Here is a 26,389-nt window from a genome sequence, read left to right on the forward strand (position 1 = left end):
AGAATTCTTTGAGGAGGTAAAGGTAAAGGGGAACAAGAGGATGTAATTATATTTGGATTTCTTAAAGGCATACAATACAGCACTGCATATTGGGCTACTTAATGAGATAAGAGCCCATGGTGTTAGTGGTTATGTATTAGCATGGATAAATTGGTTTATTAGGAAACAGAGTTGGGACAAAAGGAGCATTTTCAGGATGGCAACCTTGTAACAGGACTACTGTTGAGTCACAATTATTTACAATATATAGTACTGATTTCGATCAGGGAAGTTAATGTATTATCGATGAGTTTGCAGATGACACAAAAATAGCTGGGAAGCCAGGTGACACAAAGAGGAATAGAGACAGGTTTCCTGAGCGTACAAAACCTTGGCAGATAGAATGGGGCTAAATATTACTGAGGTGGAGAAAAACTGCAGAAACCTCAGCTTAGTGGATTTGGGGGTCCCCGTACATGAATCAAACAAAGCTAGCATACATAGGGAAGGCAAATGGGCTGCTGGTCTTAATTTCAGAGGAAATGGAGTATAAAACTAGCGAAGTTTCACCAAAACTACACAAGGCACTAGTTAGACCATAGCTGGAATACTGTGAACAGTTTTCAGCCCTTATTTAAGGAATAACATGCTTGGATTGGAGGCACGCTACAGATGGCTCACTAAGTTGATTCCAGATATCGAGAGCCTGTCTTATGAGGGGAGGTTTAGAAGAGCAAAAGGTGATCTAGTGAATCATACAAGATTCTTCAGGGAGAATGCAGGGTAGAAATTGAGAGGTTGCTTCCCTTTGTTGGAGTATGTAGGGCCAGAGGGCATAATTTCAGAATAAGAAGTCACCTCTTAAGGCAGGGATCGGGGTGCAGGGGCTGGGGTGGGGGGAGCAGAATTTCTTCACTCAGAGAGTGGTGAATCTGTGGAATTCTTTACTGCAAAGGGCTGTAGAGGCTGGGTTATTAAGTATATCAAGGCCACTACGGATAGATTTTTAATCAGTAAGGGAATCAAGGATTATGGGGAAAAGGCAGGAAAGTACAATTCAGGATTATCAGATGAGCTACGATTGCACTGAATGGCAGAGCAGACTCAATGTGCTGAATGCCTACTTCTGCTCCTATATCTCACTGTCATATTGTCTTTATAGGGTATACTTTCAACTTGCATCCTAAGTGCAAAATTAATGTGTGAATTTACTAGTTGGTTTTGAATTTTGTTGAAATCATCACCATTAATAAACCACAGACAGCAGCACCAGCTAGACATGCGTTGTTGAATCCACAGTTGCTGAGCTTTACCTGCGTACTCCTTCCAGAATTCTGGGTCCTAGCCATATAGTGCCATTATATCAGTACAACAGTAATTAGACAAAGTAAGTTAGGTAGTGAAAGGTGCAACATCAATGAAAGTCTTATGCTTTTTCACCATTCTCTTTGAAGCTAAGACTGTGATTTGAGTTCATTTCTCAGCAATGAAGGTTTTTAACCATTTTAAATATTTCTTTGAATAAAGATACATGGTTAATAGCAATGCTGGAAAGACACAGCAGAGCAGGCAGCATCTGCAGAGAGTTAAGATTTCAGGTTAATCGTCTTTTGTCAGAACTGGAAAATGTTAGAGATGGAACAGATTTTAAGCAATGTCTGTTGTGTCTTTAATTCTTGCTAATTCTAAAACAAAAGGTCACTAACCTAAAAGGATAATTTTATGGGCTGGATTTTCACTCTGCCTGGCAGGCTAAGTCACGGATTGAGACTTTTGCAGGGATGTCCCTTAATTGGCATAGAGAAAGACTCCTCATCCAATGAAGGATGGTATATGCGCCCTTGACATTAGAGAGACAATCGGAATCAGTTTGAGAGAAAAAGCAGACTGCAAGGGAAAACGGACGGCCCTCTTTCCAACTTGCTGAAACCTTTTATAAGGAAAACAGATTCAGCATTCAGTCACCATGGTCTCCGGTGGGGGTCTGGATATCCTCGCCGGTGTAGATTGCTGCTCCTAAATCTAGCCATGTTTCTGAGGGTTCTGGAACACCGGTTGCTTTACTTGCTGCAGTGTTTTCTCATCTACCTGTCCAGAGATGTCATGACACATGAACAGGTAGGACTTGAACCCAGGCCTCCTTGTTCAGAGCTAGGGACACTACCACTGAACCACAAGAACCACTGACCTGCTGCTGGATGCTTGTGGCAAGGCAGGTTAACTGGCCCCTCTCCTAATTTACAGTAATTAGGATTTTAGTGAGCTTAATCAACTGCCCACTATAGGCAGATTAGTCGCCCTGCAAGCTCAGATCTGAAGCTGGCATAGTCAGAGAAACAGCATGCTGCCCAGTGAAGTTACTATTTGGCGGCCCAGGGATTTAGCCTATTGCTGTTAGTACAGATGCTGTGAGACCTGCAAAATATCGCCAGCATCTTCAACTTTTTTGCTCAGATTTCCAGCATCAACAGTGTTTTGTCTTTATGTGTAACAACAGTCAACATGTTTGTTCTCCAGATAGGTGTACGAAATGTATAACAGTTCCCAGCTTTATTTTTATGTTCATTTCCTTATGACTATTCTATGAAAGGAAATGATTACTTTGGGTTGTGGAATTTCTCTGACAGAGTCAGCAGCAAATCCATTTCCTTTTGCCTGGGGCAGAAATATCACAGCATGTGTGACTGGAACAGGATGAAATATCCTAAATGAAGTGTAACTGACGGCTCAAATTCTCCAATGGCCAGATAATCATTTCCAAAGTGCATGAGATGTGCATGGGGACCCTGCACAATACCCATGATAACAGACTCCAAAGAAAATGCCCAGGAAATTGAAGACATCATTTGGCAATTCAGCTACGCTTATAACACTCTGAAAGTATCCATTTAAATTCAGAGAGTTCCTCTGAAGCTACAAAAATAACTTGCATAAAATCCACTCATGACAACATAACACAAACTTTCACATTTTGTCCAAAATAGCCCATACATTCATTTCTTGAGGTGCAACTTGGCCTTGTCCTAAAATGTGGCCCAAATACATCACCTTCGCTTTGGCAAATTCACTCAGCCTGATTGGAAACTAAATTGGCATTTGGTAGCTGACCAAATAGTTCCGTCAAGTTGTGTAAATGTTCTTTGCAAGTTTGCCTAATAACAACTAAATTGTCAATAAAGAACATAAAACCATAAGACACAGGAACAGAAGTAAGCCATTTGGCCCATCAATTCTGCTCTGCCATTCAATGAGATCACAGCTGATCTGATAACACACCCAACTGCAAGTACCTCTCCAAATCACACGCCATCCTGAGTTGAACCTGTATCACCGTTACTTTGCCATCGCTAGGTAAAAATCCTAGAACTACCTCCTTAACAGCTCTATGAATGTCCCTACACTTTAAAAACTGCAGTAGTTCAAGAAGACAGCTTAACAGCATCTTTTCCAGGACATTCTTTGGACTGGGCAATGAAGGCTTGCCTAGTCAGTGACACCAACATCCCATGAATTAATAAAAAGAATTGGTAACAGAAACAAAGTGACAAACACTCAGTGAGTGCACAGTCGGCATCAGGTAGACCCACCTGGCACCAAACTTCTGTGAGAGTCCTCTTGAAGGCGAACCTACAATGCTAACTCACTCTCAGGAGCATGGAGCATTGAGTAGAGACAGTCCTGAAGAAGAGTAATGCCCAAAATGTTGACTGCTCCTTTTCTCCACATGCTGCCTGGTTTGGTGTGTACTTCCAGCCTCCAGTTTGTCCACAAGCATTGAGTAGACACTGGTACATATATTGGTGGAGTGAAGACCATTCATTCTTTTGCAGCAAGTGCCCACAGGCATAGATCTGCACAATCTGTCCAGGTTGCTTTTATCAGTCAGATGGCCTCCTATAACTGTCAGTAGGTAACATATTCTTCCTTCTCTCCCAGGCAGTCTTCAGGATAACCTGTAAGCCGATGTTACTAAAGTGTGACACTGCTTTCCCTTTAGTCTCCGACTCCTCTGGAGTGGGTGAGGGCAATGAGCAGATGATCAGTGAACCTCTGCTTGCACTGAGTGAACTGCAATGCCCTTTAAATATGGTAACCAGAAACGGGAACCCAGAAGCTGCTACAGCGGGCAGACTGTCCTGCCTGCATGCCCATAAAATTTAAGGTTTTACCAATGTATGTACATGTAGTGAGGTGAGAAGAATGCAATCACGTGAGAAAACCTGACCTGCCCCGAGTGGAAATATCTCCAAGTTTTAGGGCTGTTCCACACTTACTCTCAAAAAAATAAAAGTCTGCTCATTGTGTCTGCTGTCCCTCAATCTATGGAGGACTATTGTACAATAAACTTAAGATTTGAGAGAACTGATCAATGAAGTATCCCGAGACATGGCGTCTAAGTTTTTAGAACTGGTATCATGGATTGTCACAAGTTTATAGTGTACTAACAGAGTCCTGGGTATCAGGCTTGCGCTTGTTGAATATGGTGACAGGAACTGCATATCAAGAACCTTAACCTATTCACACATCCAACAACATACAGCAAAGCCTTCACTTGCCCTTCTAGAGCTCTCAAGATCCCAATGCCATTAGTTTATGTTGGTAGTTTCTGAACTGGTGGGGCATCTATGATTATGTGCTAATGCACAGTAAGGCACAGTGAAGTAATTGGAGTGTAGCATCTAATTGGGAATTTATATGCTTAGGAGGTGCTTAACAAAAAATCAGAAGCTGATGAGTGTAAAGAGAAACGAGTTATATAAGAAACATTGAGGAACCTCCAGACGTAAGTATTACACCTTGCCTACCCAGTTAAAATCAGTCCCGAAGTATCTGCTTTCAACTTCACACCTCCATAAACTTAGAAATTTTGTTTTCTCTTCTCAAAAGAGAAATGTTCAAGGTTCCACGTGTTTTTTCTTTAATGTCTGAACCTTCAAATGTATCCATTGATCTTGACATTTGAACCATTCCCAACAACATAGCCTTTTGAAGTAGGCAATCAACCTTGGCATAAATCTTGTTATCAGTCTATGGGATCCAAGGCAAAGTGACACGTTGGATCCAAAACTTGGCTGAAGACAGTAAGCAGAGTGTGATGGTAGAGGGAGGTTTCTGTGACTGGGACTCTGTTTCTCGTGGGGCTCCCGCAGGGCTCAATGCTGAGGCCATTACTATTTGTAGTGTATGATAATGATTTGGGCTTAAATGTATCATTTGAACTTAAATTTATGATCAAGAAATTTGCAGAAATTGGTAAGGGAGTAAAATGGTGAGGACAGTCTTAAATTGCAGGAGGATATCAACAGACCAGTCGGGGATAGGATAATGCAAATCAAATTCAACCAGCCAAAGTGTAAGGGAATGCTTAAAGTTTTTGAAGAATTGTAGCTCGGGTTGTGGATGAGGTTGTAGACTTGCTCGCTGGAGTTTCTCTAACTGTGGTGTTGGATCTATCGCCATCTGTTGGTAGCTGTCGGGATCTGCTAGTAGTACATTAGCTTTCTTGATGTATTGGGCTCTATTAAGGATTACTGTCGTGAGTCCTACGTCCGCCGGTAAGATTACAATGATGCAGGTCGGGACCCTTCTTCAGAAATGGGGGAGGAGGAAGGAAGCTCAGAAATAAATAGAGAGACAAGGGGTGGGCCTGGGGAAGATAGGTGGGATGGTGATAGGTAGGTGCAGGTAGGGAGTGGTGGGGATTGGTCAGTGAGGTGGGAGGAGCGGATAGGTGAGAGACAGGACCTGTTTATGTTTTAAGTTTTGTGGTCATACCTGTTTTCTGAGGCATTCATGCAGGAAGTATAGTTGTTCGCAGGCCGCGCTCAGATGGATGGCATTTGTCCCCCATCTGCGGGCCAGTTTGAAGGTGTTGTGCCCATAGATGTTTAATGTTTTTGAGACAACAGATGGTGATAGACCCAATACCACAGTTAGTGTACTGGATCAAAACAACCCTTAAGAAATTACACAACTCAGGAGATATCAGCAAGACAGACTACCAAAAAATGAAGCCAGAGGGCTCCAAACAGCCGTTATTCATATTTAGGTTAGAAAAGTATCATTGGAAAGGCACTCATTACAGTGCACACCCAGCTTCTATGGACTTCCCAAGGTACACAAGCCAGGGGCTCCCCTCAGACCCAGTGTCTCACTACCAGGCACATCAACATATAGACTAGCCAAAGAACTTCAACGGAAACTGAAATACTTAGTTGACAACACTACCCATTCCATCCACGCCTCCCAAGAATTCCTCAACATCATCATGGACTCCAGAATAGAAGAGGACGAAATAACAATATCCTTCGACATAACAGCACCATTTACATCCATAAACATCGAACCAGCCAAACAGACAATTGCCACACTGCTGGATGAATCAGGAAGGCAGGCACCCCACGACGCCAACAGCATCAACAAGGACAGAACCCTGAAACTGCTGGATCTATGCCTCATAACCCACTTCACCTTCAATGACTGTATATTCAAAGAAATCAAAAACAATACGTCCTCACACCCTGCTTCCTGTACAGTCTCCATTCTATCTTCTCATTTTCTCTGTCTCCATTGCATCTCTTCTGATGATGCCAACTTTGACAAGGCAGCCCCCGAAATGCCCACCTACTTTCTCAACCGAGAATTCCTCAGCACTGTGGTTGACAGGGCCCTTAGTCTTGTCTGACCCATCCCCCACACTTCAGCCCTCACCCCCTTCTCTTCCCTCCCACAACTGTGATAGGGTCCCTTTTGTCCTTAACTAACATCCCACCAGCATCATTAGCTGCCATTTCCACGACCTCCAACAGGATGCCACCATCAGACACATAAGCCCCTCCCTTGTCAGCCTTCTGCAGGGATGTTCCTTCTGGGACACCTTGGTCTACTCCTCTTCCACTCTTTACATGTACCCATGGCCCCACACCTCCTTCACTTACAATCACAGAAGGTGTAACACCTACCCATTTACCTCCTCCCTCCTGACGATCCAAAGCCCCAGATACACCTTCTAAGTGAAGCAGCAATTTACCTATACTTCAATCAATCTAATTTACTGTACTTTCTGCTCTCAACGTGGTGAGATGAAGCGTAGACTGGGCATCTGCTTTGCAGAATACCTACTTTTTATCTGCAAAAATGAATCTGAGCTTCCAGTTGCCTGACATTTCAGCACACCACCTTGTTCTTTGGGCAATATCTCTGTTTCAGGCTTGCTGCAGTGCTCCAGCAAAGCTCAGCACAAGCTGGAAGAACTCCATCTCATTTCCAGCAACTTCTGTTTTTGTTCCTGATTTACAGCATCCGCAGTTCCTTCAGTTTTTATCATCTCGTTTCCTGCTTGGGAACACTGCAGCCTTCACAATTCAATACCAAGTTCATCAATTGTAGGGATTCAGCACCTTCTCCTATGTCTCCCCCAACCGTCACACACCAGTCCTTGGCCTGCTGTGTTCGTCCAGCCCTGCACCTTGTTGTCTCTTGTCAGACTATGGACTGCTACCAGAAACATTCCATTCTCAGCTACTAATAGTCCCAATTAGCAGCTACTGGCTAACCTTTATCCACGCCTTTTGTCTGTCCAACTGTTGTTCTCTCTCTCTCTCTGGGCTTCATCTCAACCTTTTGTTTACTCCTTCCCCTCTCACCACTCCATCTTTAGCGTATGTACCAACCTTTTCCCAGCTACAATAAGTTGTGAAGAAGGGTCACTGGACAGGAAATGTTAGGTCTGCTTTCTCTACACAGGTGTTGGCAGAGCTACGCAGTTTTTTCAGCAATTTTTGTTTTTGTTTCAGTATTTATTTTCCTGCTTAACAAAGTCTCAATAGTCAATAAAATGCTAAACACCAATCCAAACTGCTATTGGAAACATTCTGAGCACAGATAACAGTTAAATAATACTTCAAACAGAAACAACTTACGTTTTAGCAATACAAAACCCACAGCAGCCTGTTGACCTTATAATGAGAAACTACAGGAGGTCAATTCAATGGGTTCTTAAAATTCAAGCCTCTGCACAGTGAAATAACAAGAAAATTCTGTACATATGAGTACTCATCTTGAAAGCATTCGTAAAAAGTTATGATAGAAACATAACTGATCCAATTTGAGAATAAATAATTACTACTGTCAAAAACTTTCAAGCAAACATTATACTTACCGAGGGCTTTGGATGCAAAAAGAGCCATTGCACTTTGAAGTCTGTCTGGTCTTAATGCCTGAACAATCAGAACCTTTGAAGGAAAGAACATAAACAGTGATGATGTGTGCAAAGGTTTTGAGAGAAAGTGACGTCTGTTACCAAATTGCTTAGGAACTAGTAAGATCATTGAATGCCATTGTATGCTGTGTCCAAAGCTATGACATCACTTTAACTGTTATGCACCCTCTAAATTTCCGGCCTGCTGAAAAAAAAGAATTTTTCTTGAGAATAATTTAGTCTTCTGTATAACTGAACCACCCACTAAACTTTGTTCTCTTTGATTTTCTATGAAGGAAAATAGTGAATTCTATGTTCAAATTCAAGGATATTACATTCACAATTGTTTTTTGAATCTCTACTTTGCCTGATTGATGTCCTACAATGAAAAAAAACCTGAAAAAATAAACCTTTTTTGTTAAGCATTTCGATCTCCCTGAGAAGACTGAAGGCTAATTTATATCTCACAACCTGTTCTGAAAACTTTGCTCACCAAAAACTAATCAGCTCTCCTTGGAACATAAACATGAAGAATGGTGTTTTGTGAAAATTTGACCATGAGCTCTTGAGATATATTGTTCACAAACTAACAAATGGGGATGAAAACATTACCTTTGTCAACATTCACCAGCAAAGATAAAATATCAATTTGCCCTTTCACCCAATGTTAATTGTATCCTTTAAAAAATCCACAATCAGATTTGGATCTGTATCTGTAAATGTAGAAAAACAAATCATTTCTTCTTCAGGCAATAGCTTATTCCTGTATCAACTTTAATTTAAAGCTCTTCATTTGTTATTGAGATATATTGTTATAAAGTGGAGGTTGACACCGCTCTGAGAGCTAAAACCAAAACGCCCAAAGAGGTACACCTTGCCCTATAATCTGCAAAAGGAGTGTGAAGAATAGTGTAACCTGTTTTTCAGCAACTTCTAGTGATTAAATACAATAAATCCCTGACACTCACTTTAAAATCAACAAGTAACAATTTACTTATCTAACTCTAACAGTGAACAAATTAACTAAACTATTAACAAACTGAACAAATGTCTTCTAATTGATAAGTATTCCTGAATAAAGCAAGATTCTAATGGTATACTGTTCTAATAAATACAAGTCCCACTTATATCAAAAAAAATAGAACTTATTCTCTTGAAATTATAGCCAGGTTAATGTCTTCCGGAATGTTTTCTGCCTTCTCCGTCAATTTTTCTGTCAGAAATGCCTTCTCCGTTGTTTCTTTTGTCAGGAATATTAACTAGTTGTGCTGTTGGTACCATTGCTATTTAGATGGTGCTTTCTCTACGACATAGAGGAGGCTGTGAGAGGCAGCGATTCCATCTTGAGAGCTGAGGGCCATTAGCTCTGGTGGATGGCAGCTAGCTCTGGGGTCTTTGTCCAACTGCCCCTTTCTTTTTATGCCCTTGATGACATATCAATATTTCTTACAATAGGATCGGTCCTATGTTGTCAAAAACAACAGATTTAAATTTAGTAGGTTTTTGGTATCCAAGTACCTGGTTCAAATTGATTGGCTAAATTCAAAAGTCTGTTGTCATGGTAACAACCACTGCTTGGCCTGCTTACTGTATGGCCTTGAGATAACAAGGTGTAGAGCTGGATGAACACAGCAGGCCAAGCAGCATCAGAGGAGCAGGAAAGCTGACGTTTCGGGTCTCGTGTTCATCCAGCTCTACACCTTGTTATCTCAGATTCTCCAGCATCGGCAGTTCCTACTATCTCACTACTACTGTATGGCCTTTCTACGTTTCAATTGTGTGCTCTCTGCGTACTTAAAAACTTTCAAGCTACTGCTCACAGACACCATTTTAAATCTCTAAGCACAGAAAAAGCACATGATCTTTTAAAGGGACCACACATGCTTTCCCCCCTAGCATTTTACAAACGTCAAATTCCAACTTTCTGCCACTCAATCGACAAGTACTCTACCCAACTTAAAAAATCCAGAATCAGATTTCGATCTGTGTCTTTAACTATAGAAAAACAAATCAGTTCTTCCTTGGGCAATAGCCCAAGGTATTAATTTAAATACCTTCATTTGTTTTTGAGATATATTCCTTATGGACAAATAGATTAACAGTCTTAAAAATTGGGGGAATAATGTTATTGCTTCCTACCATCAGTGGGGGAGGTAAAAATTATAGTTTTACCTAACTATTCTAATAGTAACCTCAAGTTCTATAAATTGGTTTGTTCCAGTCAACTGAAATGGACTGGACCAGATTTTCATGCCTTTGTCCATAACCGAGCAGAAGGGCTTTCCCACTCTCCTGTCTGGCACCTTTTGCTGAAGCAAGATGAGGATCTGTACAGCAAAATTCATGAAGTACTCCTGACCTTTCAAATTCTATTTTGGAGAAGTCATATGAGACTCTCATCATGTTGATGGAGTTGGGCAAGCATTTGCAAAGTACATGGTTCATGGGTCCTCAAAGAACTATGGAGTATCTTTAGTCAGAAGTCAGACCTTTTGATAACTAAGTTTGAAAGGTGCTTAGCTGAAGTATGATAATACGTCTTGAGAGAACTTTCATACTTCGGGTTCAGGCGTTTGTACAGTAAGAGGTAGGAAACTATTAAATTGATTGACTTGCGTAAAGATTTCAAATGAATTACAGTCCTTTCTTCAGTGGATAAAATCCTCTTATGTATTCTACATTGTGGAGAATCAGAAACCAACGTAGAAGACACTGTGATTTCATTTTCAGATTGATTAAATTTCATATTGATATTGACATCTTCTGCCTCTTTGAAACATTCTTCCAGTATATGCTAGGTACAGAACCACTAAATAAAATTCAGGCATACAACATTCCCGTTGGAAGAAAGTCCCTCTTAGATTTTCATAAAATGGTGAATGAAAAACAGCCAATGCTTTATTACTTGACACCGCTTAATCCAAATAAGCACAAAGGCATTGAAAAGCCACTTCAACTAAAGATAAAGTTCATAAAATCTTAAAATTGCCAGTCTATCAAGACTAGCTGTCCCCTTTGTAACTGTGTAAACAGCCACCAGGCTGACTTTATTAATCATTCTTGGAGCTCAGCAAAATATTCATAATTGAGGCCATCTGGCGAAACAAATGACCAAACGTCTGTTCATCCTGCGCTTCTATCCCCATTCGTATTATTTATAAGCATTTCAAAGAATTGCCAGTGTTAGTCTATAGTTTATGAGTTTTTTTTTACCTACAGGATCCATTGGGGTCATGGGACATACGAGGGACCATAGCAGTAGAATGTGGTGGTTGAAAAATGTGAGGTGAATGGCAGATGACTGAACAACTACATTGAGAACTAGCACAATGTAACAACAGGTTGATTTCTAACTTGCTCGCTTTGGCATTCATGCACCTTCGTTGCCGACTTGGATCTGCTGTGGATGATGGGGTTGGTGGCTAGCCCCTGCCTGCTTATACAAGGTGAAAATACAATGTATAGGCAGGGCCATCATGGAGCATGGATCATGGAGAAAGGAAAGTTGCCAATTCTAGCCTGAAAGCAGAAAATCCAGGCCCATATGTTTCTTTGCTAACAGAGTGGTCATTTAAATTGTGCAGTTAAAGACTTAATACCAACAAGAGTTATGAACCTCTCCCTCCTACAAGTCAAAGTCCCCACCTGCTTCAAGAAGATCACCATCATCCCTGTACCTAAGAAAGCGCTTGTATTGTGCCTTAATGACTAGTGCCCAGTGGCTCTGACCTTCATAATCATGAAATGCTTCGAAAAGCTGGTCATGGCCCACATGTACTCTAGTCTCCCAGCCTGCCTCAATCCCTACAATTTGCCTACTGATGTAACAGGTACACAATGGATGTCATTTCCCTCACCTTGCACTCATCCCTGGAATATCTGGACAACAAGGACACCTATGTCAGACTCTTGCTCATCGGCTACAGCTCTGCCTTCAACACCATTATTCCATCCAGACTGATCTCAAAACTCTGAGACCTTGGTCTTGGCTCCACCCTCTGCAACTGGATCCTCAGCTTCCTGACCCACAGACCACAATCAGTGAAGATAGACAACACACCTTCTCCATGATAACACTCAACACTGGAGCCCTGTAACGATGCGTCCTCAGCTCCCTACTGTACTCCCTGTACACACACGACTTTGTTGCCAAATTCCGAACAAACGCCATCTACAAGTTTGCTGATGACACTACCATTGTAGGATGAATATCAAACAACAAGTCAGAATACAGAAAGGAGATAGAAGACTCGGTGACATGGTGCAATGAGAACAACCACTCTCTCGATGTTGGAAAAACTAAAGAACTGATTATTGTCTTCAGAAAGAAGGGAAGAGAACACGCCCCCATCTACATCGATGGAGCTGAGGTTAAGAGTATGGGGAGCGTCCCAGGGCTGACGACAACTGACAACCTATTCCAGACTTCCTATATAGATGTGACAGTCAATAAGGCACAATGCCTCTTCTTCCTCGGGCAGCTCAGGAAATTTGGCATGTCCGTACGGGCCCTCATCAACGTTGACAGATGCACCACTGAAAGCGTACTGTCCGAGTGCATAACAGTCTGGTATGGCAACTGCTCTGCCCAGGACCTTAAGAAACTACAGAAGGTTGTGTGCACAGCCCACATTATCATGCAAAATAACCTTCCATCCAAGAACTCCATTCACACAGCTCGCTGCCATGGAAAGGCTGTGAACATCAAAGACCTATCAGAACCTGGTAATACTCTCCAACAACCTCTTTCATCAGGCAGAAGATACAGAAGCTTGAACACACGCACAAGCATCTTCCTGACCATTATTTGACTGCTGGATGGACTCATTAATTTCAAATAATGCTGATCTTGCTAATGTTGAACTTGCCTAGCACTCGCCCTGTGTGACGGAACCTGTATGGCTCTGTCTACGATTTTTTTTCACCTATGATCTATATGTCCTTGCTTACTGTGTTTTTCCTTTACTGCTCGTAAACAAAGTTTTTCACTTAGGTACGCTTGACGATAAATAAACCAAATCAACTTACTGAATTGTATTATGCTAATTTTTTTTGACATTTTACTTGAACTGTTTATTTTAAATAATAAATATTTATACTTCCATTTGACATTTGTCAACAATACAATTCTGGCTATACTTCAAAAATTCATGAGCCATGAATGTTTTAGCAAATCCTCAGAAATACAAGCTGTTATATAAATACAAGGTTCTTCTTTATTTAACAGAGTGCAAATAGTTCCAATGCATTTTCAGCAAATAAGGTTCAACAAGCAATGATTAACCGTGTTAATCGTATAAGTACATAATAAGAGCTTTTATCAGCTTCAAAAACAAAGAAACAATAAGAGAGAAGGGTTTGGGGCATTTTGGGGATGTTTCTTCCACAAAAACAATTTGGGAAAATAATATTCACTTTTCATATTGCTGAAAAAGTCAGATTTTGTCGATGGTTTTCCTCCTGAACTTTTTAGGATATTCATAAGAACATCGATTTAAAGGAAAGCAAGAAGAGAGTGCTGATTGATTGGCAAGTGATCTCTGATTGGTAAAAGCATTGTCATGGAGAATGCTCCTGGTAAATAACAATAGGCAGTTAACTGCCAAGCTTCAAGTAAAACTGAACCAGTCAGATTGACCGTGATGATCAACGCATCGCCCTAAGGATTGACGAAGAAATGGCTGTCACATATTTTGTCATATTGTAACAGGCACAATGTAGGTACACATTCTTTCTGTCTGCAAAAAATACAGCTATAATTTATACTAATATGTGTAGTTTTCAGTATGCACAAGTGCATCATAATTTGAGCATGCTGATCCCAAATTGTTGTCAGCATAATTCTAAGCAAATTTAGGATGACGTAGAGATGTTGTACCTGTCACACCAATGAGTAATGTGGATTATGAATTTTAGTGCTGGTGCCATGCTAAGTATGTAGGTGATATAACCCAAATGCTGGTGCACTATATCAAATAACACGTCCCTTTGTCTGTTTGCAACAGGTTACATACTGACTACATCCAACCAACCCAACTTAGAAAACACAGTTTCCAACATTCTGTGGTTCTAGATCAGGATGGTGGCTTTCTTTTCCTGAGGTATATTAGTGAGTCAAATGGGACTTGCAACAACAATTTCATGATTATCATTACTCAGATTAATTTTTTTCAGATTTATTAATGAAATTCTCTAATCTTCCACATTGGAATTTGAGCCCATGCTCCTGGGGTATTTGTCCCCGTATTTAGATCAATAATCCAGTAACATTACCTCTATGTTACTTTCACTTGAATTTCCTTTGAGCATAACTCTTCAATGAGTGCATGGGGTCATTGTATTTAACCACACTTTCTCAGCTCTGCCTTTCCATTTGTTTTGGTCAAGAAGAACATTCATAATATCAATAATTATTCACCCAATATCATATGGATTTCATTAAATGACATAAAAATATACATTATTACAAAATATACATATATACAAATATACATTTGAAAAATGTATAACAAATTGGAGTTCAAGAGGTTAACTGAAGCAGCTGGTTACTTGTTTTAATTATTATTTCCTGCTTATGCAATGTAAATAGGAAAATCACTACTCCCATCACTAGGTTCTTTACACATTTTTTTTTTAAAGAATTGATACCTTTCTGTTTTATAATTACTCATAAAATACTGAGCCAACACACCTGTTGAAAGAGTGAGATTCTCCTTGCAATAGATGCTGGGATGTCTTGTTCACAGGTTGAACTTTGAGAGAAAGTGAGCCAAAGGTCTATATCTTCTAAACAGAGCATCTGATACAATGCTGGAAAGGTGGTCTGGAAAATGAATAGACTCTTAAACTTCCGAAATAATTCAAAAAGTGGCTAAACAAAACTATGCTGGGTAAAAGTCGTTCTTATTGAAGTCTTGCCAGAAAGAAAATCAATTATTTTCAGAATTAAAACTCCAATAGCAAATAGTTTTGATGTCACATTGGGAGGAACATTTGCCAACTTTAAAAAATATTTGACATGGTGCATAAACTAGGTGATTGCGAGAAATAATGAAACAAAATGAACATTGTAGATGCCATTGTGATACCAAAACTCATTATTAGTAGGATCTTTCTACTAAGAATCTCTATATTAAAATGCATACATTTACAAATTAATGACTGTCTGGCATTATCCTGAAACAGAAATAATAGTTCTACTATCTTCTATTTTAGCCAAAATCTGAAGAATTATGATGCACAGGTCCAGTTAGAGTTAAATAAATTTGAACTGAGAACAGTAGAATAGGACCAGAATTTTCAGTTTTCCAAGATTGAAAGTAGTCTCTTTAACCTGCAATAGCTGCAATTCTCTGATCTGTATCATTGCAAATTGACTTGAAAAAATAATTCATGTGATCTTTGGAGCATACAAATGAAGCTAATTTCAAAAATGTGTTTTACTCAAATGTCTACCGACATCACTGGCATCACAACCAACCACTGTCAGAAGTGGTGGAGGCCAAGTCAGTAAAGATGTTTGTTTTTTGCAATGCTGATCTTTTGTTGTCCAATGTACCTAAATTAGTTGCATCTAGGTGGAATATGTTTACTACAATGAAAAGAAAATGGTGCATCATTAAAAGTATTGATGTTGACATTGTACTGACATGGATGGTTTAGCATGGATATGGAAGGTGAACTTCAAATTTTAGTTGGTGGTTCTCAAAGGCTTCCAAAGTGGGTCACTTTGTTTGCCTTTCTATAACAGTACACACCCACAGCTCTTTAAATTCAATGCTTGGGTGAGTGGATAAACAGTAAATATTTAAACTATGAAGTCTGATAACTAAATTCAGACTACACAAATTGTGCAGTTTCCAAGTCAATAGTTAAAGCTAAGAGATAACAGCACAAAGCCAGAAGAGGCAAAACCAAGTCGTGGAATGAAAACTTTTCAAAGGTTTCTTATGACTCAGAAGGTGCAGTCATCCTGGTCTAACAAGGAAACCTTTGCCCTGGACCTACCAGCCAACCATCTATCCCCTGCTCTCTTTAGGGCAATAATTGGGACAGCCAGCCTTTATGCCTGATTTATTATTCATCTTATACCCACTGGCCAAGTTCAGTCTCTCTATTTTCAGCTGGAAGACAGATCTGAACTTTTTAAATGATACTCAGCATTTAAATTGTCCACACTGAGGAGCTTGGGATGTTTCCAGAAAAATAATGCACTCCTACCTACAAGTGAAGCCCAGGTTAAAATCAAGGTTCAGGCATCAATTTTGAAAATCCAAATAAACCACAATAGGTACGATATGTGGCTCTATCTGATCAACACTGTACTCCATTAACAGAGTAGATGGAGAGGAATTTTAATAGTAAAAGACAAGATGTACCAGTTCTCTCCCACTGTCAAAAATTAATGTTAAGAATGGAAAGGACTACCTGTATGTAAAAATTAAGTTGATAGCTTTTTTTCTACTATAGTTTTGTGTATGCAAGACATTTTTCCTTAAATATATAACTTGGGCACCATTTGCATTATGAATATGCTTAACATTTTGAACTTAGAACAAAGGCCTGAGATAATGCATTAATAAGAAATGCCATGTAAAGGCATAATGTAAATTCAAAATCGCAAAATTAAACACTAGAGCACTGCTGTTCAATCCACACTTAAAGATATGGGTAAAGAACCCCACAATGATGATATGAAGTTTGAGTCAATATAATGTAAATTAACCACTCAGAACAGGAAGGGAATGTAACTAAAATAAAACCTCTGCTGGTCACTGAACTTTTTTTTTATATGGTTGCACAGTAATGTTGGGCAACAACTAAGAACAGATGAATGATTAAGAATGACTATGAATAGACTAATAATAGATGAATGTGGAAGCTTTGGAGAAGGTGCAGAAGAGGTTTACCAGGATGCTGCCTGGATTAGAAGGCATGAGCTATAACGAGAGGCTAAGAAACCTCAGATTTTATTCTCTTGAGCGGAAAAGGTTGAGGAGAGACTTGATAGAAATCTATAAAATTATGAGATGTATAGATAAAGTTGACAGTCAAAATCTTTTTCCCAGAGTTGAAATGTCTAATCCTAGGAGGCACGCATTTAAGGTGACAGGGGAAAAGTTCAAAGGAGATGTGAGGGGCAAGTTATTTTTACACAGAATGGTAGGAATCTGGAACACACTGCCAGGTGTGGTGGTTGAGGCAGATATGATAAGGGCATTTAAGGGGTTTTTAGATAAGCATGTGAAGATGCAAGAAATGTAGAGATATGGACCAATGGCAGGCAGAAGGGCAGGATTAGTTTCATTTGGCGTCATATTTGACACAATATTGTGGGCTGAATGGCCCGTTCCTATACTGTACTGATCGATGTCCTATGTTCTATAAAATAAATGGTGACAAACAGTCTGGTGCTCTTCCTGACATTCTGTGAAAACACATTACCCCACCTCCCCACTCCAGCCCACATCTTCTCCTACTTGCTGAATTCTTGAAAGAATCAAATCACATGAGAAGCTTCACTTTGAACTGCAGACCTCAGTGTTAGATGCGGTTGGCAAGGTGGGCAGCTTTATTCCTTTATCCATACTTAATATTCTTATTATGCACTAGTGCTGGAATCTAATGCTATGTGTGGGAACTGGAAATATTAAATTTGCAAAATCATAAAAATCTGCCATATGTTATAAAAGATTTTACTGCAGTAAAATACCTATAGTGCTAATGAATCCTTCAGCTTTTCTTGAAGAGAATGTTCCTCAAGCTGCATATTCTGATCCATATGAGAGGATTAGGATGCTAGTTGACTGGTGTCAGTTCATATTGTGCATTGGTATCACAGGAAGAATACGTATTTCCACTGTACCATTCATATTCACAGGATGTTCCAAAAGCAATTTACAGGCAAATAAGTGATTTTGAAATGCTGTCACTGTCGTAGGAAATTCCGCAGCTAATTTGTGCACAGCAAACTCCCACAGCCATCGAGGTGACAATGGTCAGATAAAAACCTGTTTTTGTCCCGATGCGGAACAAAAGATAAATGAAGGCCCTGAAACCATTGGGATCACTCCACTGTGATTTTTTGAAATTCTGCCACCAGATCTTGGGTCTCAGTTTAACGTCTTATTCTCAGAGTGCAGCATTTCTTGTGTACTACATTGCAGTATCAGTTTTTATTGACTGTATTACAGTCACAAACCTCCGACTCAGAAGTGACAGTACTCCCATGTGAACCACAGGTGACATCCACTAAGCTGCACGTAACTTTGTAAAATTGTAATATTGACAATTATGATGCTTACTGCGAACAAATATTCATGTTATCTTGTACAAAATTGTAAATGCTTCTTTCATAAACAGATTTATGATTTTTCCATGTCCAACTCATAGAGAAAGAGTTGTAATTTTAAATTAACTAATGCATTCAAAGTTTGCCTTAGTTGTCTCAGGTTCAGGAGTGAAGCCATGTGATGATTAGCGCTCAAGATAAGTAGGATACTAATAATACAAACTCAGCATAAAGAACATAATCTCAGCATTCCCAGCTTCTTAAACTTAATTCCAGTGGACACGGGTATGCTACCACTCTGCCTAATTAAATGCCACTCCTCATGCCTCCCATCTTGCCATTTCTAGGAGACATGATTTCCCCAGACCTGAAATCTTTGTTTACTTAGAAAGTTTTCATGATGTATTGGCTACAATCCAAAAAACTAATTCTTTTACAAATGACTCATGTTTTTTCTACAGCTGCTTTGAAGTATCTTCTTGCTTACTTATGGAGTCTCATTGTCTATTCAATGGGTTCCAACAGTTATTATACAGAGCTCTTTCCATAAAATGGATATGGGTAAGATGGTGAAGGAAGTGAGGATGGTGCGAGGGATGGGGTTTAAAGTCAATACTTTCAATGGTACATAACTAATATGAATAAAGCAAGGGTTAGCTCAACTGATTAAGTACATAAAACATCCAATTTGTTGGCAAAAATGCTTTTGCTGCTGCTTAAGTTATGCAGAGGGGTGAAAAGTAATTACAAAGGACAGTGTTGTTCATCCTATAGCTGTAGAGTTTGCGGTGGGGCTCAGCAATGGTGTCTTCGATTTTCTGATGTTTATAGTTAGACGAAATTGATGATCAACCATGAATGGATTTATCACAAGCACAGTTGACACAGACAGACACTGTAGGGTCGAGAGCAGTCATGCAGGGATAAAGCTGGAGGGTATCAACACATGTCAAACCTATCTTCTTATCTTCAGATAATGTTGCTAAAATGCAACATATGGATGAGAAAGACGAGGAGATCAAGGATAGATCTTGGGACATCTCCAGAGATTGTAAAGTAGACAGGAAGAAAAGCCATTGCTGGAGGCATTTTTACCATTTTTCTCTGGCCACAGATGAGGTGAGCACTTGCTCCAATCTTTACTCATCAGTAATGTGGCTTTCTAACAAAGGGGCAACAGAAAATAAAGTGATATCATTTGATGAATACAGTGTCAAATAAAAGTATAATTTATCTTAACTTGAAACTATTTGATAATAATAAAAACAACTCTAAAAGCAAGCAAAACTTTGAGAAATCCAGATTAAAATCCAACTACATGAGGGGACTCAGCCAGTAAAATAGAACTAAAACAAAGTTGCTGGAAAAGCTCAGCAGGTCTGGCAGCATCTGTGAAGGAAAAAACAGAGTTAACGTTTCGGTTCCGGTGACCCTTCTTCAGAACTGATGGTGGCTGGGAAAATATCAGTTTATATGCAGAAAATAGGGGAGATGGATTGGGTAGGGAGTAAACGATAGGATAGAGCCTAAAGAGAGAGAAGAGCAGTTGGACAGACAAAGAGTTGATAACGATCAAGCTGGGAGGGTGAATAGTTGTTAATGGGGACTATTAGTGACTAACAACAGGTGATGTGTAATGGCAGGCTATGTGGTAACAAGGCCTGGTGTGTGGGGTAGGGGGCTGGGACATGGGAGAGTTTACGCCCTAAAGTTATTGAACTCGATATTGAGTCCGGAGGGCTGGAGGGTCCCCAAGCGGAAAATGAGTGCTGTTCTTCCAGCTTGCATTGAGCTTCGCTGGAACACTGCAGCAAGCCACAGACAGAGATGTTGGCCAGTGAACAGGGTGGTGCGTTAAAGTGGCAGCAACAGGTAGTTCAGCGTCAGTGGGGAGTTAATGTTAAATATGAATACTGCAGAATTACTTAAATACAGAGGAGAGGAATTTATATGTATGGAGTGGGGAGGCCTAATGTAGTGATGTAAACATGGAATGCTAATCTTGCATGTTTGCTATTTTCAGACAATGAATAAAAGCAAAATAGGGCAGATCTATTGAGAATGGCTCCCCACTGTAAATATAAAAGCATCAGAACAATACAGAGATAGTTAACAAGTCTAATTCAACTAGGTTTTCCTTAACTGAATGTAACATAAAGATAAAGATAAACACTTATTACTCGTGCTTAACTCAATGATGTAAGTTTCAAGTAACGTATAAACAAAATAGTCCTTTGGATGAAATTTAATAAAACTGATGTATGTTCAGCCACTAGTTAGTGAACCAGTGGGAAATCTGCATTGTTTCTGAAGAAGACACAATTGGGTGCTTTTCTTATCTGGCTAGTTCAGGCCTTCCACAGGATTCAGGATTCCAGACAATGAAATTCTATCCATTGAAAGTTGCCAGCTAATCAAAGGCCAAGAGTGCCGAGGGCAGGAAAATGCAATGCTCTGAAAGAGCTTTATCACTGAAAGTTGCCACCCAGGTTGATAGCGTTGTTAAGAAGGCGTACGGTGTGTTAGGTTTTATTGGTAGAGGGATTGAGTTTCGGAGCCATGAGGTCATGTTGCAGCTGTACAAAACTCTGGTGCGGCCGCACTTGGAGTATTGCATACAGTTCTGGTCACCACATTATAGGAAGGATGTGGAAGCATTGGAAAGGGTGCAGAGGAGATTTACCAGGATGTTGCCTGGTATGGAGGGAAGGTCTTATGAGGAAAGGCTGAGGGACTTGAGGCTGTTTTCGTTAGAGAGAAGAAGGTTAAAAAGTGACTTAATAGAGACATACAAGACGATCAGAGGATTAGATAGGGTGGACAGTGGGAGCCTTTTTCCTCGGATGGTGATGGCTAGCACGAGGGGACATAGCTTTAAATTGAGGGGTGATAGATATAGGACAGATGTCAGAGGTAGGTTCTTCACTCAGAGAGTAGTAAGGGCGTGGAATGCCCTGCCTGCAAAAGTAGTAGACTCGCCAACTTTAAGGGCATTTAAATGGTCATTGGATAAACATATGGATGATAATGGAATAGTTTAGGTTAGATGGGCTTCAGATTGGTTTCACAGGTCTGCGCAACATCGAGGGCCGAAGGGCCTGTACTGCGCTGTAATGTTCTATGTTCTATGCTCACCAAGGGACCCAGGCACACAGAAGGGAGGACATGATGTGTATTACAAACAGGCTTCATAGGAGAGGGAGGGCAGATAGATCAGAGACAATGACACGGGTTTACAGCATCCACCACAACCCCAGCCAAAAGCCACACTCCTACCTGATGCCACGTCTTTTAATATGGCACTAAATCCCTTTAAAAAAAGGGAACCCCAACCATAGAACCGCAACACGGACAAGCTCACTAAATTCCTTTTTTTTTACTTAACCTATTTTCCTAATCAACCTGTTCAGAGATATTATTACAAACCTCAGAACAGGTGGGACTTGAACTCAGGTCTCTCAGGTCAGGAGTAGGGACACTACCTCTGTGCCACAAAAGGACTCCTAAATATGGAATGTATAGTGATTGGGACCAGGTAGACCTCGTTGACTTTGAGGGTTTTGATTGGGATTGTCAACCTGGGCCAAGCAGGAAAGCCTTGGCTAACCAATATAACCAGGAGATTAGAACCTCCTCAGTTGAGGACTGACTCTGAGCTGGTTGGTCACAGCCAGTGAACTGTGCACTAGTAAAGAAAGGATGACTTGGTGATGGGACCCAACCCCTGTGAAGTTATTTCAGAATGCTTCACGAATTTGCGTATTATCCTTGTGCAGGGGCCATGCTAGTCGTCTCTGTATTATTCCAATTTTAGTATTTCAGCTGCCAAAGCGAGCACCCCACTAAATTCCTGTGAGCTTACAGATAATTGGTGTCAATTAGTTCAATAATGAGTCTAATTGACAACTTGTCATGAACATGTACAGTTCCCCATTAGCCTGTTGCCATGTGTGTTCTCCTGTGATTAATTAGGCACTGTCACCATGCTCCCCACACCATGGCTGCTTTAAATGCAGTCCTTAGAAATACAAATTTTACAGCCTTATTTGATGTCAACTATGAGAGTGAAAGTCAGCAGGCCATTAAATCACAGGAGTCATTACAGCCTTGTCCAATCCATAAACAAATATTGCCTGCATGTGGATCAAATTTTTCTTTTCTAATCGCAAACATGAATGCCAATTGCAGGATAACTATCAGCCTGTTGGTGATCAGCTAACTCAGCACAGTATGAGGGATTAAATTTGGGGCTGTCTCGGTTTGCAGAGCTCAGCTACTCTGACTTACTTAATCATGATGAAGCATTTAAAGGGATTTGCTTACGGGTAAGACGTATAAATAAATTTGCTGTGCTAAGATTCAACTGATTGTGAATGCCTCGGAAAAATAATTAATTGAACATTTTTAACATTCCAAGGTCAAGTTAACCTTTTCATTCTGAATCAGAAAGTGGTGGTAATTACATTTTATTTGCCTGAAATAGGTCACTCATCAAAATGAAAACAATACTATATAAAAAGAGGAAGTTTTAACTTCACATAAAAACACTTGGCACATTTCTAAGCCTTGTTCCAGATCTTAACCTTAACATGGAAATCTTCATGCGTTTAAAAACCTTAGAGGAACATTCAAGAATTTTCTGGATAATAACATACAAAATGGTTGCTTGGTAGCACAAAATTGGAATATTGTTGAAAAGTGAAACGTGTTGCCAAAGCTTTCAGTCTTGCACTCATCAGAAAAATGCAAGAATGCAAAGTTTTAAACAAAATAATGAGGAGAAAAGGGTGGGACCAGTTGGAAGTTGACTCTGATTGATTGTGGTGTTATTATGGAGAAACAAATTGGGTAATTTAGGTGCCCAAGCTCCTATCTCTATTTGAAGGCACTTCTGCTGCACATTGTTCAGCGTGTATAGTGACGATTCATGATATCTTTGCTGGGACATAATGGAGAGTTCTACATGATTGAAAAGCCTGAATCGCTTTGTGGTGCAGATTCAAAAGGCCGAATGGTCTACTCCCTGTTCCTATTTTCTAAGTTTCATCTTTCAAAGGCTAACAGCCAGTGGTATGGTACATCTGGTGGCAACATGGCTGCTAATGTAACTGCCCTATACCTCAGAATCCGGGTTCCTAAAGGGGCATCATTATTGTACAATGAAAGCAACTCCAGATCTGCATTGGTGGCTAAAACTGATGAAGGAGTTGTAATCTCCTTAGTATAAAGAAGCCATGGCAGCAGCACGGAAATCTTGTGCACACATGCAGAAAGTCCAAATTATGCTCATAGAGCTCCTAGATGTAGAATGAGTGAAATGATTTCTTGTTGAACTTCAGAGTTAACAACTTCATTGCCTGTGACCAGCGGTGTGCCACAAGGATCAGTGCTGGATCCACTGGTTCTTGTCATTAATATAAATGATTTGGATGTGAATATAAGAGGTAAAGTGAGTAAGTTTGCAGATGACATTAAAATAGGTGGTGTAGCGGACAGTGAAAAAGATTATCTCAGAGTACAACAGGATCTTAATCGGATGGGCCAATGGGCCGAAAGGCAGTAGATGGAGTTTAATTTAGATAAATACGAGGTGTTGCATTTTGGTAAGGCAAATCAGGGCAGGACTTGTACATTAACGGTAGGGTCCTGGGAAGTGTTGCCAAACAAAGAGACTTAGAGGTACAGGTGCATAGTTCATTGAAGGTGGAGTTGCAGGTGGACAGGTGGTGAAGGTGGTGTTTGGCACGCTTGCATTCATTGATCAGAACACTGAGCATTGCAGTTGGGTGTCATATTGCATCTGTTGAGGCCACTTTTGGAATACTGCGTACAATTCTGGTCGCCCTTCTATAGGGAGGATGTTAATAAACTTGAGAGGGTGCAATAAAGATTTACAAGGATGTTGCTGAAACTGGAGTTTGAGCTACATGGAGAAACTGAATAGTTTGGGGCCTTTTTTCCCTGGACATTGGAGACTGAGGAGTGACTTTATAGAGGTTTTTAAAATCATGAGGGGCATGGATAGGGTGAATAACCAAGGTCTTTATCCTAGAGTGGGGCAGTTACTAACTTGAGGAAGTTGCCAAAATGATTGACGAGGACAAAGCAGTAGATATTGTCTTGATGACTTTACTAAAGCCTTTGGCAAGATTCTGCATGGTAGACTAATTAGTAAAGTTAGGTCACATGGGATTCAGGGTGAGCTCACCAACTGGATACACAACTGGCTTAATGGCAGGAAACGGAGTAATGTTGGAGGGTTGCTTTTCGGACTGGAGGCCTGTGACCAGCGGTGATCCAAAGCGATCAGTTCTGGGCCCCCTTTTGTTTGTCATTGAGATAAATGATTTGGATGACAATAAAGATGGCAGGGTTAGTAAGTTTGCAGATGACACCAAAATTGGTGGCATTGTAGACAGTGAAGAAGGTCTTATAAGATAACAAAGTGATCTTGATCAAATGGGTCAATGGGCTGAAAAATGACAGATGGAGTTCAATCTGGATAAATGCGAGGTACTGCATTTTGGTACGACAAACAAGGGTTGGGCTTATACAATTAATGGTAAGGCCTTGGATAGTGTTGTAGAACAGAGGGACCTAGGGGTGCAGGTACATAATTTTTTAAAGTTTGCGTCACAGACAGACAGGATGGTTAAAAAGGTGTTTGGCATGCTTGCCTTCATTGCTCAGTCCTGTGAGTATAGGAGTTAGGATATTATGTACAGGACATTGGTGAGGCCTCTTCTGGAATACCATGTCCAGTTCTAGCCACCCAGTTATACGAATTATATAATTAAGCTGGAGAGGGTTCCGAAGAGATTTACCAGGATGTTGCCAGGTATGGAAAGTTTGAGTTATAAAGAAAGGCTGGGTAGGCTGGGACTTTTCCACTGGAAAGTAGGACGTTGAGATGTGACCTGATCAAAGTTCATAAAATAATGAGAGATATAGATAGAGTTGATGGTAGTTGTCTTTTCTCTAAGATGGGGAATTTCAAGACTAGGGGGCACATTTCTAAGACAAGAGGAGAGAGATTTAAAAAAGACACAAGAGGCAATTTCTTTTACACAGAGGGTGGTCCACGTGTGGAATGAACTTCCTGAGTAAGTGGTGGATGCAGGTAAAATTACAACGTTTAAAAGGCATTTGGATGGATACATTAACAGGAAAGGTTTGGAGGGATATGGGCCAGGAGCAGAAAAGTGAGACTAGTTTAGTTTGGGATTTTGTTTGGCATGGACTGGTTAGACTGAAGGGTCTGTTTCTGTGCTGTATGACTCTATGACTAGAGGACAAAGGTTTAATGTGAGAGGGGAAAGATTTAAAAAGAATCTGAGGATGGGCTTTTTCACGCAGAGGTTAGGTGTGTATGGAACGAGCCTCCAGAGGAAATTGTGGAGGCAGGTACAATTACAACATCGAAAAGGCACCTGGACAGGGTTTAGAGGGATATGGGCCAAATGCTGGCAAATGGTACTAGGTCAGATGGGATGTCTGGTCAGTGCGGATGAGTTGGGCCAAAGGGTCAGGTTCCATGCTGTAAAATGGGAACAATCTATAATACCCTGAACCTGAGATAAGCCTGAAGTTTGGATGAAGGCCATGGTCTTCTGTATTTGAGATGCCAAATCCAAAGGGAAAAATAAGCAAACAGGGTATCTGGCACTGCTTAAAACAAGCTGCATGCTGCTGGCTGGTCTCCTGATGAGCTTTGAAAAGGGACTGGGACACTGATGTTTAGAGCAAAGATTACTTTCACAACCATAAGTAGAATATAAGTGTGGTTCTAGTCACTGTACCACATGACATATGCCTACGACAATCTCGTAGCTCAACCAAAGTCACCTTTGGCATTGATTTTCTTTCAGGTTAAGACAGTATGTTGTACGTTTGCAGACTACGCCCCCCCCCCCCCCCCA

At 40.4% G+C, this 26,389-nt stretch overlaps 1 protein-coding gene and 1 non-coding gene across 2 annotated transcripts in view; both read right to left on the reverse strand.

Moving 5' to 3' along the window:
- The window catches only part of LOC109928522 (cytoplasmic dynein 2 heavy chain 1), a 534,366-nt gene that overhangs the window by 158,003 nt on the left and 349,974 nt on the right, over positions 1-26,389 (reverse strand). Inside the window, exons 75-76 of the mRNA XM_048597671.1 lie at positions 14,871-15,002; positions 8,141-8,213 (exon numbers count right to left, since the gene is read on the reverse strand). Coding sequence (XP_048453628.1) covers positions 8,141-8,213; positions 14,871-15,002 — 205 coding nt within the window. The remainder of the gene's footprint in view (positions 1-8,140; positions 8,214-14,870; positions 15,003-26,389) is intronic.
- LOC125483416 lies at positions 22,202-22,304 on the reverse strand. The gene has a single exon (XR_007262370.1). It is a non-coding gene; the product is annotated as a U6 spliceosomal RNA (small nuclear RNA).

This window comes from Rhincodon typus, chromosome 6 (genome assembly GCF_021869965.1).
Source record: "Rhincodon typus isolate 14 chromosome 6, sRhiTyp1.1, whole genome shotgun sequence".
Lineage (NCBI taxonomy): Eukaryota > Metazoa > Chordata > Chondrichthyes > Orectolobiformes > Rhincodontidae > Rhincodon > Rhincodon typus.